At 33.1% G+C, this 17,311-nt stretch overlaps 1 protein-coding gene across 1 annotated transcript in view; it reads right to left on the bottom strand.

The window, feature by feature from the left end:
• The window catches only part of LOC106720069 (catenin delta-2), a 53,402-nt gene extending 36,535 nt beyond the window's left edge, over positions 1 to 16,867 (bottom strand). Inside the window, exons 1-2 of the mRNA XM_045683639.1 lie at positions 16,678 to 16,867; positions 8,871 to 9,022 (exon numbers count right to left, since the gene is read on the bottom strand). Of these exons, the coding sequence (XP_045539595.1) occupies positions 8,871 to 8,911 (41 nt within the window). The 5' untranslated portion in view covers positions 8,912 to 9,022; positions 16,678 to 16,867. The remainder of the gene's footprint in view (positions 1 to 8,870; positions 9,023 to 16,677) is intronic.
• Between the last annotated feature and the right edge of the window lie 444 nt (positions 16,868 to 17,311).

Raw genomic sequence — 17,311 nt, 5'->3', positions numbered from 1 at the left:
AAAAAAAAACATCATCATAGTGTGCCCCATTCGTGCGTAGTTTGGAAAAATCCTGACGATTTCCTTTATGATTTAAGTTTAAAATGTGTATACATTTTCGTTTACATCAGGAGTTTTTATTAAACCAAATTATGTATTGATAATAACAATAAAATTGTTTAAACTTTCGTGAGACATAATAAAAAAATAATTAAGTAAGACTTAACTCACTCTCAGTGCGAGACGCGACGCGACCGCTAAGTTCTCAAAATAAACACTCGTCCTGAAGATGGACCTCCAAAGGGTGCGAAACTAGTCGGTGCCGACACCGGAAAATTATACGTGAGTTAGGCCGTTCTTAATTAATTTTAGATCATAACAATTTAAAAAACTTAAAAGTACCAATATTGCTTTCAATATATACGCAGTAGACACACAACTTCATTTATCTGACTTCAAATTCATACATTTCTCATACATACAGCAAGTAAAAACTTTTCCACTAACTAACACAGTTTAAACTCGAATCGTTTTAAAACTTCTCAGTTGAATACATCTTCAACTTTAAACGTGACTTTAACTTCACTGAGCTCCGAGCCATCTTTAAGTATAAACACAACTACGACCATTTTCCACAACTTTTTTTTAAACTGTATAAGTTTATGATGAGGTGAATACTTGGTGCTGAAATCTCAGATCCTGTATTTACCTATTATAAAGAAAAGTATTTTTTTCAAAAAGGCAAACAAGCATGAGATCATCCTGTGTTACAATGACCTCTTCTAATAATGTTTAACATGTTACAAAACTTTATGAGACAGAAGACGAGATAAACTGAAACCGTACTTTATCGATTAACCCTCTCCTCTGTCGGATCATCTCCCCTTCCTTTCTTTTCTTGCGCCAGTCGAATAGATAATTTGTTAAACAACTAATGCTGCTATAGACTCGACCACTATACATACAGTATGATGTTTTTTTTTTTTTCAGTTAATTTCTAAAGAACAAATAGAAATTGAAACGGACACGTAAATGGAAATAATTCCTAAATTATTGTACACTTTTGCATGCAACAAAGGAATATCCCTTAAGACATTTTTATTCGTACGTAGGACGTAAAAATTGATTACAAACGAACAAATAACGTTATTAAAGCATTCACTGAACAAATTCCGTTGTAATCCCATAGTGTATCGTATCACCGAGCAATAAAAATGGCGGTCGGTAAACACCACGCGACGTAATTCCGTATCGTTTTTATTTCGGAATAACAAAGCCACGCAATTTCCGGTTACGGCTGCTGTGGATAAAAAAAAAAACTATTTTAAATATTCTGATGCTTTCGGTCACTAGGTAGCTTTTTATTTATGAATTCGACGCATAGAATAAAAAAATTTCTGAATAAAATTGTTTACTTCGTCAGTTTATAAACTAACATACATTCCTAACATAAATAAATGTCCGTAATTTTTACAAAAAATCACTACCAAACAATTCAATTTATATTGCAACAATATTATCTTCAAAGGAACATACATATGGTATATCTACATAGACATTCATAGTTTCACAACAAACGATTCTTCCGTAGGAAGCGTGACCACCTAACTAGAGTTTGTTTCCAGTTACCCTAAATGTTGCCTTTAAATAAAACAATTTAACGAGAGTCGAAACGCTAAGTTATACAATGTTTAACAAAACTACATCTGTACAAACTTTTAATTATCTAAAACTAATTAAAATACAGCATATCCACCTTATTACTTAATTAATATAATTTTTCTTATGACAATAAAAGAAAATGTTTTTTTTATTAGATTAAAAATATAAAATACTAGCTGTAACGCTCGTGACTCCGTCCGCACAGAATAAAAAAACTTAATTAGTAGCCTATGTATGTGTTCTTCCAGACTATATTCTACACCTGTGCCAAATTTCATCAAGATCCATTGAGCCGTTCTGGGCATGCCTTGTAACGAAACAGTGCGATCTTATTTAAGATTCCTTCGCTATCTCTTAGCGCATACGCTTATCGATTGACATACTTCATTGAACATCAACGTGATAATTCAATTCGTCTGCTTCCAATTTTAATTAGAGCCAAGGTTGGCCAAGGTCAACATGTTGTAGCAAAGGTAATGCCAATATTGTATCAAACAATTTGCTACTAACGCCAAACTTCGTTAGCTTGTCTGTTTGACGTGACTTGATAGGAAATATTTGACGTACCTGATTATATTAGAGGGTAATTCCCAACTTAATTAGTTTATTAAAACCCATGGTGAGATACCAAAGCATTGTAATGACCTGAAAATTATTTTTTTATAGTAGAAGGTGGCACACGAACTTGCTTAATGCTGCCCGTAGGACATTTGCCTTAATACTGTTCACCTTTATTGAACATTTTAAATCTAAAATATTCTAGGATTCTATAAAAATAACGATGAAATTCCATTACCGAAACACATTGTATTCAAACAATATTGTTGTCCCTCTTTTTCAAAAAGTAATGAAAGAGATAGCAATATACAAGTACACTAAGTACATTGGAAACCTACTGTTAGTTTATCTAAACATACACAATATGCAGGCCACAACGACTCTAGAATACCAGACGACATTACATTTACTTACAAATTTCCTCGTAAATGTGAATTTCCTGACGATGTTTTCTTACATAACTAAACCCTCGGAGAAATTCGCGGAAAGCCAACACATACGTGCCGCAAATCGAATCTATGTTTTGGAATATGTTATTTTATAAATAGCAACTGTTTGACCCAATAAAAAATAATATTACAAGTGTAGAAATAATACGATTTGAGTAAAATATTAAAACAGTTTATTGTTAACAGGAGCAGGTAATTACATATGACAGACACACGCGCTATATCGAGGTAAGAGGAGATGGTTTTTTTTTAATTTATTAAAGCATTGGATATCGGTGTCCTTTAGCCTGAGAGGAGATGGCGTCACGGCAGTGTTGCTAGTAGTAAAGATGGCCGTTGTTTAAATTCTTCCAACAATAAGAAATAAATATTCCAATATCTTCAATCAAATAAATGCACATGATAATATAAAGTATGAAACTTTAAGAATAATCATTTCGGTAGATAGAAGTAACAAATTGTCTATCTCTGTTACTCCTGCTAATGCCCTATTATTGTCACTCAACTTAGGTCACATACGTTAGCTATAATTCAAAAATTTTAAAAAAATCGATGTTGCCCCACAATACAACGTTCGTTCAAACACTGATTGAGTGTGTACATTGTGTTATGTCCACATCAGAGTAAACTACACACTTGACAAAACAACACTTCCGAATGCTCGAGTTGTCACGAACGTTAAAGGTACTAGAAATTTCTAGCGCCAAATTTCCAAAGATCTTTGCTATTGTTCGCCTTCGAATCGAGAGGGACAGAATGTATTGTTGGTTGAGAATAACGTACTTTGCACAATAATATTGAGAGATTTTTTAAATAATTCAATACTTTAGATACCAAATAAGATCCAAACAATAGTAAAAGCGGTCTAAAAAACATACAAATACTACAAAGTAGTGGCTTCTAGAAACTTTTACAAAGATATTATAATATTAAAAAACTAGCTGGCAATCACACTTCCAACCTTCAAATGTCAGTCAGATTTATACAGATCTAAATATGCACATAAAAATGTACAGTATCAAATTATAAATTACATAATCAAGACTGACCACAGTTCGCTAGATATCTCAGTATTGAATAACAAAATAAAAATAAAACATATTTACTAATATATGTGCATTCGACCACAAAGTACCAGCGGACAGACCCTGAGGTTAGGGTTGCTACCTCTTTTGATTTGATATGAATTCTTTATGTTAGCATGTGCTGTCAATCGCTTCTTTTTCTCGTAGAACGTCGAATCTCTGTTTATTATTAGGCAGCCCTACATGTGTTTATCCGTCGGAAATCTATTAATCTATGAACAAGATAACTTACTGTGTAAGGTTTACAACGCGTAAGTAGATTAGTGGTCATTCGGCACAGTATGCCACCTAATATATTCTCTTATACATTGCTAAAACTAGTAGGGACTGAGCTGTTTGTTTAAAGATGGCCGACAGTTTAGTTGATTCAAGGATATATATGTTATAATTTTCATATTAGACTGCAGCGATACTTCTATTATCACATATTATTGTCTCTATTTCGTCAAACGGAATGAAAGGGATGATAGAATCCATAGCAGTATTGTTCTACAGTTAAATTTCATGTGTATGTCATGTTATTCGGTCTTGCAACCAGGCTAATGTATTTAAATGAGTCATGTAAAAACAACACAACTCACGTCCCGTAACTTAGAATGATAGACATCACGGACCTCCAACCGACGCTATTCTGACAAACCTCTCTCGCCTCCACCACCAAATCCAGTACTACGTAAATGTCATATCAAACTGTGAACCTAATATGAATATTTGTGACAATCGCCTTTGTATCGACATCGACAAAATTTGATTTTTTTATAAGAGAAGGGGGCAAACGAGCAGTGGGAATACCAAGGTGTTCTTTGAAACCCATGGACATCTGCAATACCAGAGGAATCGCAGATGCGTTGCCGGCCTTTGAGATGGTAAAACGCTCGCTTCTTGGAGGACCTTAAGTCATAGGGGTTTGGAAATACCGCCGAGGACAGATCATTCCACAGCGCGGCAGTACGCGGTAGAAAGCTACGAGAAAGCCGCACGGTTGTGGATTGCCAGCCATCGAGATGGTGTGGATGGAACCTGGCGGTCTGTCGTGTGCGGACGGAACTCGGCGGCATTAATTGTTCCAAACAATTCTGAGCACTCCCCATAGTAGATGCAATATAAAACTTCAGTGTCGAGCGGATTAGTAAGAACTCGATCGTTGACGATTCGAAACGTATTAAAACTTGTGCCCTTATCGGGTGTAAAGTACACAAAAAATCTCATATTAATTTTGACATATATTCGTGTTTTAGAACCGTACGCCTCAAATATTAGTGCTAAGCCCACAGTACATGCAATTCAGTCGTATTGATTTAATTTCGATTGTATTTGTTGGAATTACATCATATTAAGTATGAAGTAATAATACCCGACATGTTTACGACACCTTGAAGAAAATTACCTTTAAAATAAAACGTTTTTCTTGTAAGAAGGAATTATGACTGGCAGTCCTTCAATAAACATAATACGATTACTCTAAAAGCCAACAATTTAGCTTAACAGCTAGGCTTTTTGTTAAGACTTAATTTGAATAGAGTCTAATGATACTTAAAGAAATTATAACTAATATTTTAAATGCGAATATTTAGATGGATGGATGGGTGGATGGATATATGTTACTAGGTATCTCCAGCACGGCTGCCCTAAATATAAAATCTCCCTAAAAATTGGCCTGAATGTAGAACATAATCTGGAAGAACGCATAGGCTACAAATTGAGTTTTTTTTAATTCCACGTGAACGAAGTCGCGGGCGACACCTAGTCTTAGATATAAATGATTTAAATAAGACTCAATAGTTTGACGAATTTTGAAGATTGAGTTGTCACCCGATTTATATTCCTCGAAACATTACTGATATCACCGTACCTAATGAGATCACAGCAATGATGGTTTAGGTTCTGTTAATACGTAATTAATACGGATCACGATGTCCTTATGTAATTTCAAATTATGTTTACAAGGTTCACTATAGTTATACCATACCAAATACCATAAAATAAAGTTCTGACTTATGGGTCAACTATCTGCAAGATTCTTAATATCAAAATAGAAAAGAAATACAGAGGGCGCTCTCGTAGACAGTTGATGGAGGACTGGATAAGCCTTTTATGAAACTTTATAAAAATCTCGCTTCTTTGCGGATTAAGACGGATACTTGCGAAAAGTCAAGATGAAAGATTTATAATTAATTCAGATTATATCTGAAAATGTGTTTGTTTCTATAAATAAAATATTTTCTTAGCAAACGATTTATTAGTTTTTCAAATATTTCTAAAAAATATCTGCGAATAGATATAAGTAAATAAAGGTTATAGAGGTTTTTGCGTACAAATTTTAGCTCCTCTTAAAGTACAAACTATTAATACAGTAAATCATATAATCATCGAGTACTAAACGTTAAAGTTCCAACTTTAAATTTCCACCGGGTTTTGGCACGACGCCAACACTGACTGATCCCCGGGGACTGCCTGTACTAAGCTGTGCAATGTTACGTCTAAAATATTTTACGTACGTTAACTTGGAACCAGACAGAAAAAGATTGCAAGAACCTTTTAAAATCAGTGTTCGTTTTGTTTTAGTATTTTATCAAGAAAAGAAAATTGAAACAAACAAATAAAAAGACTCTTTATTATTATTAAGGAGCGTCGGAGGCTCAGGGGTTAAACACTTGACTTGTATCTGCAGCTCTTGGGTTTGAATCCCGCCATGTACAAATGTGTTTTTCAATTTTCGATTTACATATGTACATTTATCCAACATTCTTATTGTGAAGGAAAACATCGTGATGCAACCAGCACATACCTGCGAATAAATTCATAGACATGTGTGAATTCGACCAACCCGCTCATTGCCAGCATGGTTGACTATGGCCTATTCACCCCTAACTTAGGCTAGGGTCCGAGTCCCCCAGTGTCGACATATAATAAGCTAATGATAATGATTCTTTATTATTATAACATGTACATTTGGGCCTTTAATAAGCGTTGAATTTAAATAGAGACACCTTAAACTCTTTCGAAATTTATAACGAGAAATTAAATAACTTTTTGTACAAATTTCCGTATAATTAATGAGGAAACATTAGTATCACAAACAGGAAAGGTAGCAGTATCCCAACCATTCTCAAAGTAGGATAGACAAGCGGAAAGTGGTACAATTCGGAACAGAAACGACTTCGTTCACCGGTTGTGTCCATTCAAACTGTCAGTCGACAATTGTCCCAACTTGTGACAACCGCCTGTGCCCGACTGTACCGCGATTGTTGTTTATTAATAAACAATGGACTGTCGATCATTTGAAAACTTTGCGTCAACAAAACTATCATTATTGACATTAAAATCCATTATAGTGCCTGGCATTTGATTTAAAACATCAGGAGATAGAGTAATCTTCTCCGCAACGTACCTACTTAAGCACAAAGTTCTATATATTTATGTATAAATAAAACTATCTAACATAAGATAAAAGAATATAAAATTGTTTCATACAATAAAAAACTTGAGAGGTGTCAAGGGACACCCGGATGGAACGAAGTTCCTTTCAATTAATTAGTGAAGGAACCAATGTTTATTCTATGAATAAAAAACTTAAGTCTTCACAAGAAGTACATTTTATTTCTATGAATTTTCGTTATATATTGTCACGTCGTTGCCATGGTGAAGTAGCGCTCATTCGTCTATAGCAAAAAGTGTCGTGACAACTTTTCGTAAGAATTTTTTCCGACTAAGCCCCTTTCACAACGCGCGATAAGGAACTTCGTTCCAATAAAAGAAGACAGCGAATGAGTATGCAGCCATTAATTTGGTAAAATAGCCAAGTGATCGCTGCTCATTCATCAGACAAAGCAGGGTAATAATTCCATTTCCCGCCTGTTTTCTGTGTGGTCGTAGTTTTTAAGTGGATAGACCCATTCATGGAGCATCGAATGATGATACAGATCACCGCTGTTGAACTACATGTCTCAAGTTAACAGGGATTGGTAGTCAGTTCGTTTAGTAATAAACTAGCTTAGGTAGATCGCCGGTGGTTCAGGGGTTAAGCACTTGATTTATAATCTGCAGGTCTTGGATTCAAATCCCGCCATAAACCAATGTGTTTTTCGATTTACATATGTACATTTATCCGACGTTCTTACCGTAAAGCAAACCGCACATATCAGCAAAAATAAATTTTAAAGATATGTGTGGTTTCCCGGGGGGAAAAGACGGCGACGTCGCACCCGTCAAGTTCCGTCTCCCGAAATGGCGAAAAATGGATTGCGGAGATTGGTTTGGCCACGTCAAATGGAGGTCCGTGATCTCTGCCTACACTTCTGAGTTACAGGCGTGATTAGTGTGTGTGTAGCTTAGTACAAGCTAGACAAAAACAATATTAAATATACCGGATTGTATAATTAAAGTTAAATTGTTAATTTAACGAGGCCAATTAGTAACATAACCTCTCAGCCATTCGCACCTAATAATTAAACATTCTATAGACAAGGAACTTTGTCGTTATGACCTATTTTAACGAAGTGTTCCGTTTTACATATCTATATTAGCTAATCAACCCAACTACGCTCAACGTAAACATTAATATCATATTAATTGGTTAAAAAACTACCAAAAAACCACAGATTTTTCACTTACATACAATTTTTCTCTAGTAGTAAAGTTTTAAAAAAAAAACAAAAATCAAACCTCTCCTACAGAATTGAATTGTAGCGGACAAGGAGTCTAAAAATATGTCGTGGTTAAAATAGGCGACCTATTTTTACATGAATATCCATGTACGCGACTAACGTCGCATTTGCCGACCACCTACGTAGTAAAAAATCCAAACACGATATGATACGCACTTTACAATTTCTAAGAAGCACTTATAGATTTTTTTTGTTCTCCTTCGTTCGTATAATAATTTGCACTTATAGAATTCAAATTCAAAGTTATTCAACTAAATTACTCCAATAAAATACTTAGATTTTATCCAAAGGAATTAGAAAATTCCATAGTAACCGAACATTTCTGAGTCATATAAAAAGACTTTTAAGCAATATTAAACACTATTCGAGAAGTAAATTGCGCAGACAAATAGTTAATCTTTAATTTTTTTTAAATTAAATTTGAATTACAAAGAATATAAATGAGAGTAATAATTATATAAAAAACTTACCGATACAGCGTCCCCGAGTGTAATTTCTTCACGCCGTCCATTGCTGCTTTTGTGCTTTTATCATGTCTAAACTTCCCACTCGATTGCCTAATTGCTCGTTAATGTATCAAGAAATAATAACATCATGCGACACTTTCGATACTGCGATTGACCTGCAACAAAACAAAACAACTTTAATCGATATTGATTAAAATTACGTCATATCAATCAATTAACTGTGATTGGCTTCTGTTTTGTACAGACGAAGTATAAAGTTTAAGATTAATTTTTGGTACAATCAGAGCCCTTCGTGGTGTACCACTTGCAGAATTGCCATGTTCCTTGTAACGAGACATAATACACCCCTACAAAATTACCAATTAAGTAGCACTGAGTTGCGCAAACGACGGCATAATTGTAAAAACCAATTAATCGAGTATCACTGATCAACCTTTTTTCGTATAGACACATTTAAAAGCGTCCTATTAGTTATTGTTTCCGCGTCATCGTCTCAATGCTTACAAAACGTTCAAACCACTGTCGCTTTTAAAGTGGAATACCGCCAGATACCCCTGTAGTACTTTATTCGTGTTCCTTACGATTCAATCCACTACGGTTCCTACTACCGGACAAAAACCACATTCTGTCACTCGTATCATTCCAATTGAAAAAAAAAAAAAACAGATAACTATATTTTCAATTGACGATGGAAAGACATTGTATGAATTAAGCAGAAATACAAAGTGAATTGTTACCAAATAACGCTGAATTGAATTTAATTAAATTTTCATTTCGCAACATATTTCAACAGCATTTTATAATCTGTGACGATTATAAATGATTTATCGAAAATCAGTCTTATTTCTTCAGCAATAAAGCTGATAAATTATAACGTCAATGTACAATTAAATTAGCTTATTTGTCGAAATTACCAATATAATGAGCAATCAAATATATTTTACTCTCATAAAATATATAATACGCATATACCTATATATAAAGCTTAATTTATCTGACATCACATTAACAGTGTGTGTTGAAAAATGTTTCAGTTTTTACTACAAGGTATAAGAATCAATTAAAATCAAAACTAAAGCTTTGTCCTTATCATCCTATCTATTGTTTAAAAACATATCTAAACATCTACTCATTAGTAAAAAGACAAAGATTAATAAAGCTATCCACCCTATTTATGACGCGTTCACGTAAAACAACTAAAGGGTTTTAAAGTGCGAAGGGTTGGATGTACATATGAATAATTCGTGAGTACTAACAACCTTCGCACTTGACAATCGTGTTGATAACAAGGACAGAAGAAAAAGATGAAAAAATACAATATTCCATTTCACTATGCGTCTCAAATATGTGCATCAGTCTGTGCAAGAAAAAGTACAGATTTTGACAGCTTGTGTCTTTTTATATTTGCGTATTTTTTTGTTATAAACTCAGAGGTTAATATGAAAATCTATCGATATATATAACACATAAATAAAATTTCGACTGCACCTATGAAATATTTTAAAAAATATTTCGTACACTTGATGTATTTACGTAGATGATAACAAAAAAAACAATTATTACATTTTTTATCTGTACGTCAGTCCGCAAGGCCGCATGTGTTCGGGGTAATCTCCAGAACGGCTGAACCGATTTTGACAGCACTTTAACGGGAAGGTAGTAAATGCACGCGGGTATATTATGTTACTTCTTTTCCTTTGCTGACGAAATCACTGGTGACTGCTAGTAATAAATAAATATTGTAAAAAAATAATACTTATAGGCTACTGACCCTTTTACCTAGAACTCGTATAATTATCTAACGACTTATTAAAAATATTATAGTAAAGATTCCTTGCTTCGGATCGAGGATGATCTTACGAAAGGAGATTAACTAAGGGAAAGATAAAAGATATATAAATAGTTTACTAAATACATTAAGATGTCCTTGTTTCCATAGTAACGGGCATTAAACGTAAAAGGAAGCCTTTTAAACTGTACAAAAGAGAGGACTACGGGGAATTCCGTACATGACATTTGTTAACATTATAGTAGGAATACAAAGTAAAGTAAAATCGACTACCGCGAATTTTAAATGTGTATTAACTGTCTAAAAAATAAAACGAGAAATGGCGATATTGTTGTTAAACAAGTGTTACGACAGTGAAATCTCATAATTAGTCACAATTAATAAAAATAAACAGATACCAAAAATTAATAACTTTCATTCAATCGGCGGATGGCTCGTTTTTTTTTAATTTAAACGCAAAAGTAGCACATTAGCACAAATACGTTTATAACCCAGTTAAAACGTATGGAAACGAGACACCATTGATACGGAATTGAGCGACACGTGCCTTCATTTTTAGGACACTAGAAAGTCGAGAGAAAAGGTCACACATGTGCTGACTGTGAGGTTGATGCAACTATACGATTATGGACATAATTGCATTAACCATTAGGAGTAAATTAGCTTGCACAACACAAAAATTTGCATTAATGAACTATGGTTGAAATATGAATTCTCTGTTGGTTATTAATTAAGATTTAATAGCTTCTGCTTGTCGTCGAAAATGCTATCATTTGTAGTTACGACTTACTATAATTAATAGTACACATAAATAAAGTTCAAAATCATTCATTCATTCACTCTAGAGTCGCTGATTGGCCAGAAAGAAAGACCAATGGAGAATTATATGAAAACTACTCTTAAGGAATGTTTATGTAAACATTAAACGATTCTGAGTGACACCCAAATTCTATTATTTGTCATTCGATTTTTAATGTACGCAAAAATCCATCGTAGTCTTATAACGATTTAATAAAATAAACAATATCTTGTACTCTGGAATTGTTACATACAAACTGGCGGACAAACGAGGCTAATTGCAGAAGCAATTAACTAAGAAATATGGAAGCGACGCATATTATTTACGACTGCAGACTCTACAGAGAATTCCATGCAAAGTACTTCAAGATTCTATTATTTTTGAGGTTACATTTTTTTTTTAAATATAGCATACATTTATTGCCACGAAATATGCATACGTGAAATAAAAAATTAAAATTTCGTTCTGTATCATATCGTGGTTGTAACTACATATATAGTCAAACCTAGAAAAGCGAGAGTCTAAGGTAAGATAGACACGATATTTTTCGCTTCTAGAAGTTTCTCTGTTATGGAGATCGTTCGTCGGGACCGGACAATAACTATAGTTTATAGAGGTTCGCGCTTACCCAAGTTCAACTGTACGTAAGATTTTTATTATCTTAACGTTATTAAACTCACTGTGGGTCTCCAATACCGCAACACGCCTTAAAAAGTGTGCGTTCCGGAGGTCTACTTTTATCTCTTTCTTTTCCCAACATTTTCTTACAAGGAAAGGATGGGAAGGAAAAGTGGATTTGATAGAGGAGGGGACGCATAGGAAGGAACGAATATTCTCTTTCTGTGCGTCTCCTCTTCCGTCAGTTAAAGGTATCCAACGCATCTACAATTTCGGATGACTATAAGCAACGGTTGCTTCGCCATTTCGGCGAATTCATGTGTATAATATTTAAAAAAAAAAAGTATAGCTCTCTCATTCTCTCTGATAACAGTAATATGTTCTTGGATTACGGCGGAGGGAAACACACTATCTTTTGGGTCTTTCATACACACTTGGGAAAACCGAAAGAATGCATAAATACATCTTATAAATTAAACACATAAATGCCAAACACTGTAAGCAATAAATGTAAGGGCCCTGGGGAATTTAGAAATTGGTTAAATAAAATAAACTCATCTGAACTGACCTATTGGAGTCCGATATATCCTTTCATGTTTACTGTTTAAATCAAATTGTTGTGTTGTTTTGTTTCGAAACAGAATTTAATTGGACATTGTACAGGGTGCTTCCCATTAGGCCGATCGGCCAACACCCATTGAATATAGTATATTTTTAAAATATATAAAATGGTAGCGGTTAAGACCCACCACCAGAGAAACCAACCAAAGAAATATAAATGTGAACAAAAAAAGAGATGTACCGGAATCAGTCACTCTAGGGGTAGAGAGGGGTCTCTATCACAGGCGTGACTGTTATATAAAACTTTAATAAAATAAACCACAAATACTTATCAGAAAATCTTGCAGTATATAAGCCTATATATTCTTGTGAATATAAAAACTATGTATAAATCACATGTTTCATTACAAATGTATATAAAACTAAGCATTGAACAAGTATTACTTACGAGTGGATAAGCCCTATCCATGGCAACGATTATCGATCACTTATTTGTACTTGAAAATAACAAACGAAACCCGCTACATACAACTATTATCTGTGTAAATACGTACAATCGAGCGGAAAAAGGTATATATCATAATACTAAATCGTTTTTCCTTTTCACCTGTTTATTCGTTTTAGTATTTTATTCGCATATGTACATAGATATGTTGTTAATTGCCGAAGAAAAAATTACTTGTATCAATAATTCATTCTTGTATTAATAATAATTTAATTTCTAATATATCCTGTCATGTCCTAAAAAATCAAGACATCGTTAACAACTTCAGGAAATATGTACTTGGATGCGATAAATGTATTAGAACCGTCAAAATAAAGGTTCGAGTTTTGTCTACTTAGCCAACAAGATATTTACATTCGAGAATTCTTAGTAGCGTCTCGTAAATATTTAAAAACGAACAAGAATTTGCAGATAACCTTGGTGTGGCATTTCTTTATGATTTACGACTGCGTATACCTACGTCCGGGACCCTTGCTCAGTACTTAGGTGATTTTACGAACTGTTCCTTCCGGATTCAAATATCATATCGTATCGGTATAATTGTGAAGGGGGATAAGCTATTATTCAATTCGGAACGTATATTTGCAGTATAAACCTACTATTAAGTGTGACTTTGCAAGTGTTTCAAGCTTATGATTTTTTATTTAACCGAAATAAAAGTGACTAAGTATTAAGGTTTGGGGGTGTTTCTCTTTGATTCTATGGATTATTACTATGGATGGAAAAATATTCCAATGGGCCGAATAATTGCTTGATCAATCAGCCCAACGGTACCCGGGCTTAGACATGTCTCCATTATTAGTAACTTTACGTCCTGGACAAAATATTTAGTACTTATATACCGTTCGTAAGAAACTGGATTCTTACCACGATTAAGCTGATTTAGTACTTGTTAATACAATGTTTAGATTACGAGATATACAACTAGAATATATTTTCAAAAATTTAGAACGTGTATATGTGTAATGAATAAATGAACATGATAATTAAGGCAATTATTGATAGAAAGGTCACAACCTAATAATTATCTCTTCAACCATGTATACGTAAAACATTGTTACTTCATATGTTGAAACTATTTTAAATTGGAACGATAATTCTTTAACGACTTTGTTTAGAAATCTCAAAAAGGGCACTGGAGTCACAAACATTGGGTGGACTTGTTTTTAATCAACGGAAGCGATCCCGCAAAAAAAACCGTACAGTCTCGAGCACAATGGCCAACTGAATAACTCCTTTTCCATGGGGTTGGCAGCTCTCTAAATTGCAAAGACATGTCCGTTTCTGTCCCACTATCCGTCGGTACGCGACATATGCCGGGGACTAAAATACCCTAACTGCAATCGGATGTTTTCTACTTTGTCTTGTAAAATACTGTAGCTTTCTGTTTTTAATTACACAAGCTAGCTGGCGAGAAATCGCTAGCTTTTAGCTTTTACGAGATATATTTAAAAGCTGTTAAGAAAAAATACGAAATCTAATTCTACCAAAAATAATAATTAACTAACACACTTTAAGAGAACAATAAATTTAAGATTTTATCACTAAAATGACACATGAATTTTTATTTTATGAATACTAAACAGTTTCTATTAAATATATTTTATTAAATCATGCATTTCTCAGCATTTAAAACAACAAAATGGTACATTGGATTTTTTTGGTTTTAAATTGAAAATTCAAGATCTAAAATTGAAGCGGTTATTAAACTTAAAAAAATCAAACGGTTTTTAAACCAAAAAATTTCAAGTCAAATAGGTAGGAAAAAAAACAATATGTTTTAAGATTCCATCATCTGTACATGTATTGCAAAGAAAATTCTTGCTTACATTTTAGTTAATTAAAACTACACTATGTAAAGAGTGAATATTTAAAAATATATAAATAAGTAGGTTGTAAATGTATAAAATGTAGGTTAAAAAATTAGTAGTTCAACAACATTATCTATATTAGAAACTTGTTATTCATAAATATTTATAAAGGTTGGATAAAAACAACACTGTTGACAACAGTTTTATCAAATTTTATCTTATCTGATGCAGTATAAACATTTTATAGATTTCTTTTCTTTTAAGAGGCATTTACAGAAACCCATGTCTTATGAACATTATGCTAATAAACCAATAAAAATTATATGAGAATATAGATCATAAAACACATGGTTGTGAGTTTGAATCTCAGCATAATTATTTTGAATTGTTTAAATGTATATATTTAAAAGCACCCCTTCAATTGATTGCCAGTTTTGTGAGAAAGATTTTGTCTTGACCATGCTAAATGGAAACCAATAGTCTTTGCCTACCCCTCGGGGCCTGGTGTGTAATGGAATGATACAATAAGTTATGACTTAATATGATGTGTCTATATTAACCAATTTACCGTTGTCTTAAAATATTTAAGTTGTTACTAATATTTTAAATGCACATGTTAGAAGGTACCTACAGAACTTTTCAACAAATCTCGATGAATTTTGGCATGGCTACTAATTAAGTTTTTAATTCGGCACGGACAGTTTCGCAGGCAACAGTTAGTAATTTATAATATAGATTAGAACAAATAAGTAATAATTAATTCACTAAATAATTGTGAATTTCAACAGCTATTCAATTTGATTGTAAGTTATGAGTAAACATGAGTCAAGATATGAGCGTTGTCTACAAATATTGATCTATGTCTTTCATACAATGCTTACATTACCACCAAAATACAAAGTTATTGGTTGGCATGCAGAATATACCTTAGTCACATTACTTAGAGAATATTAGCTTAATAAATTCTTGTTAGATTTTGTTAAATATCAAGGAAAATTTTATCATTCAGATGTAGGATTTTAATAATTTTTCAACATTGGAAGTAGGCATTTCTATCATTTTAAACAATTATTCGCACAACTAGATGCAAAGACTTAAGATAACTTTATATAAAATTTTTGTATGTAAAGTTTGAATTATAATTTTATGGTAATAATTTAAAAAAGTATATATGCAATTAATTTCTTATTGAATAGTAAGTCTATAAAAAATTGAATACTAAGGTATCGAAATTGTTGATTTTTTGGGATAAAATAAGACAAACTATATTTTTTCTCCATGGTATACCACGGAGATTTAAAATTCAATGTAGTAAATGCGCAAATAAAGGTTTAAAGTATTCACCTACAAATGTATAAAACCCTTTAGAAAAGTTACAGAAAATAAGAAAAAGATGAGGCAATTATACATTTTTTAAGATAGATATGTTTGAATTATCTTACGGATTGTTGACTCCGGTGAAAATCCTCAGTTTAACCACTTTTATTATAATTCAAACAGGTAAATATCACAGATTGAGAACACACCGAAAATGGCTACAAACATCGCAATCGCAAAGACCACTATCAACGCATACTGCTCTGCACTAAATGGAACGTGAGATAGGTGTTTACAGCATCAAGTACTTCTATGAATGCACTTTCCAACAGCTTTTACTATCACACGGCCCCTACTACAAGCAAGTAGTACAAACGGCATGAAAAATACTTGGTTACTGACGTACGTACTTTACGCACTGGGAGCGGTCGGAATGTAATCAGCAGCGCCGCGAACAATATTCTTGAAGCATAAAGTAAACGGTTTAAACACCACAAGTATCACTTAATCCAATCCATTTAAATCAAGTTCGACACTAATCACATAAAATTTAGACGACAACGAAGCGAATTCTACCGACCCTCCTCCCTTCAGCATTAAATAATCATAGACAATTTGTAGCTTTTACATCTCGTGCAACCAAAAGTAAAAGATACACGATGGTTAGAGCCAGCTTGTAGTTCTATGGCATTCTATAGTGAAACCTAAAATAATTCAGTATAACGCCAAGCAAGTAAAATAATAAAGTTATGCTTCTCTTGAAATTACTTTTCGAAATTTTTTGTTTTAAATTTTAATGGTGAAATAGCCAAATAACATTAAATTACAAAGTTAAGGAAAAACTTGTACCCCAACTGAGCGTTTCATTATTGCTAATATAAAGATTATTAGCCGTTGCTCTTTTTATACTGGAAAATCAATTCTTTCGCATAATTCTCAGTAATTAGTGAACCATTTTGAATAAATTAAGATCAACCATAGACTATTGGCAGACTATGAAACAAATAGATTTCTCAGAGTGCATATTCTATTTCAAGAATACTT

This window comes from Papilio machaon, chromosome 23 (genome assembly GCF_912999745.1).
Source record: "Papilio machaon chromosome 23, ilPapMach1.1, whole genome shotgun sequence".
NCBI classification, from domain to species: domain Eukaryota; kingdom Metazoa; phylum Arthropoda; class Insecta; order Lepidoptera; family Papilionidae; genus Papilio; species Papilio machaon.
The sequence above is the reverse complement of the archived record's forward strand: the minus strand, read 5'-3'. Positions and strand labels throughout refer to the sequence as shown.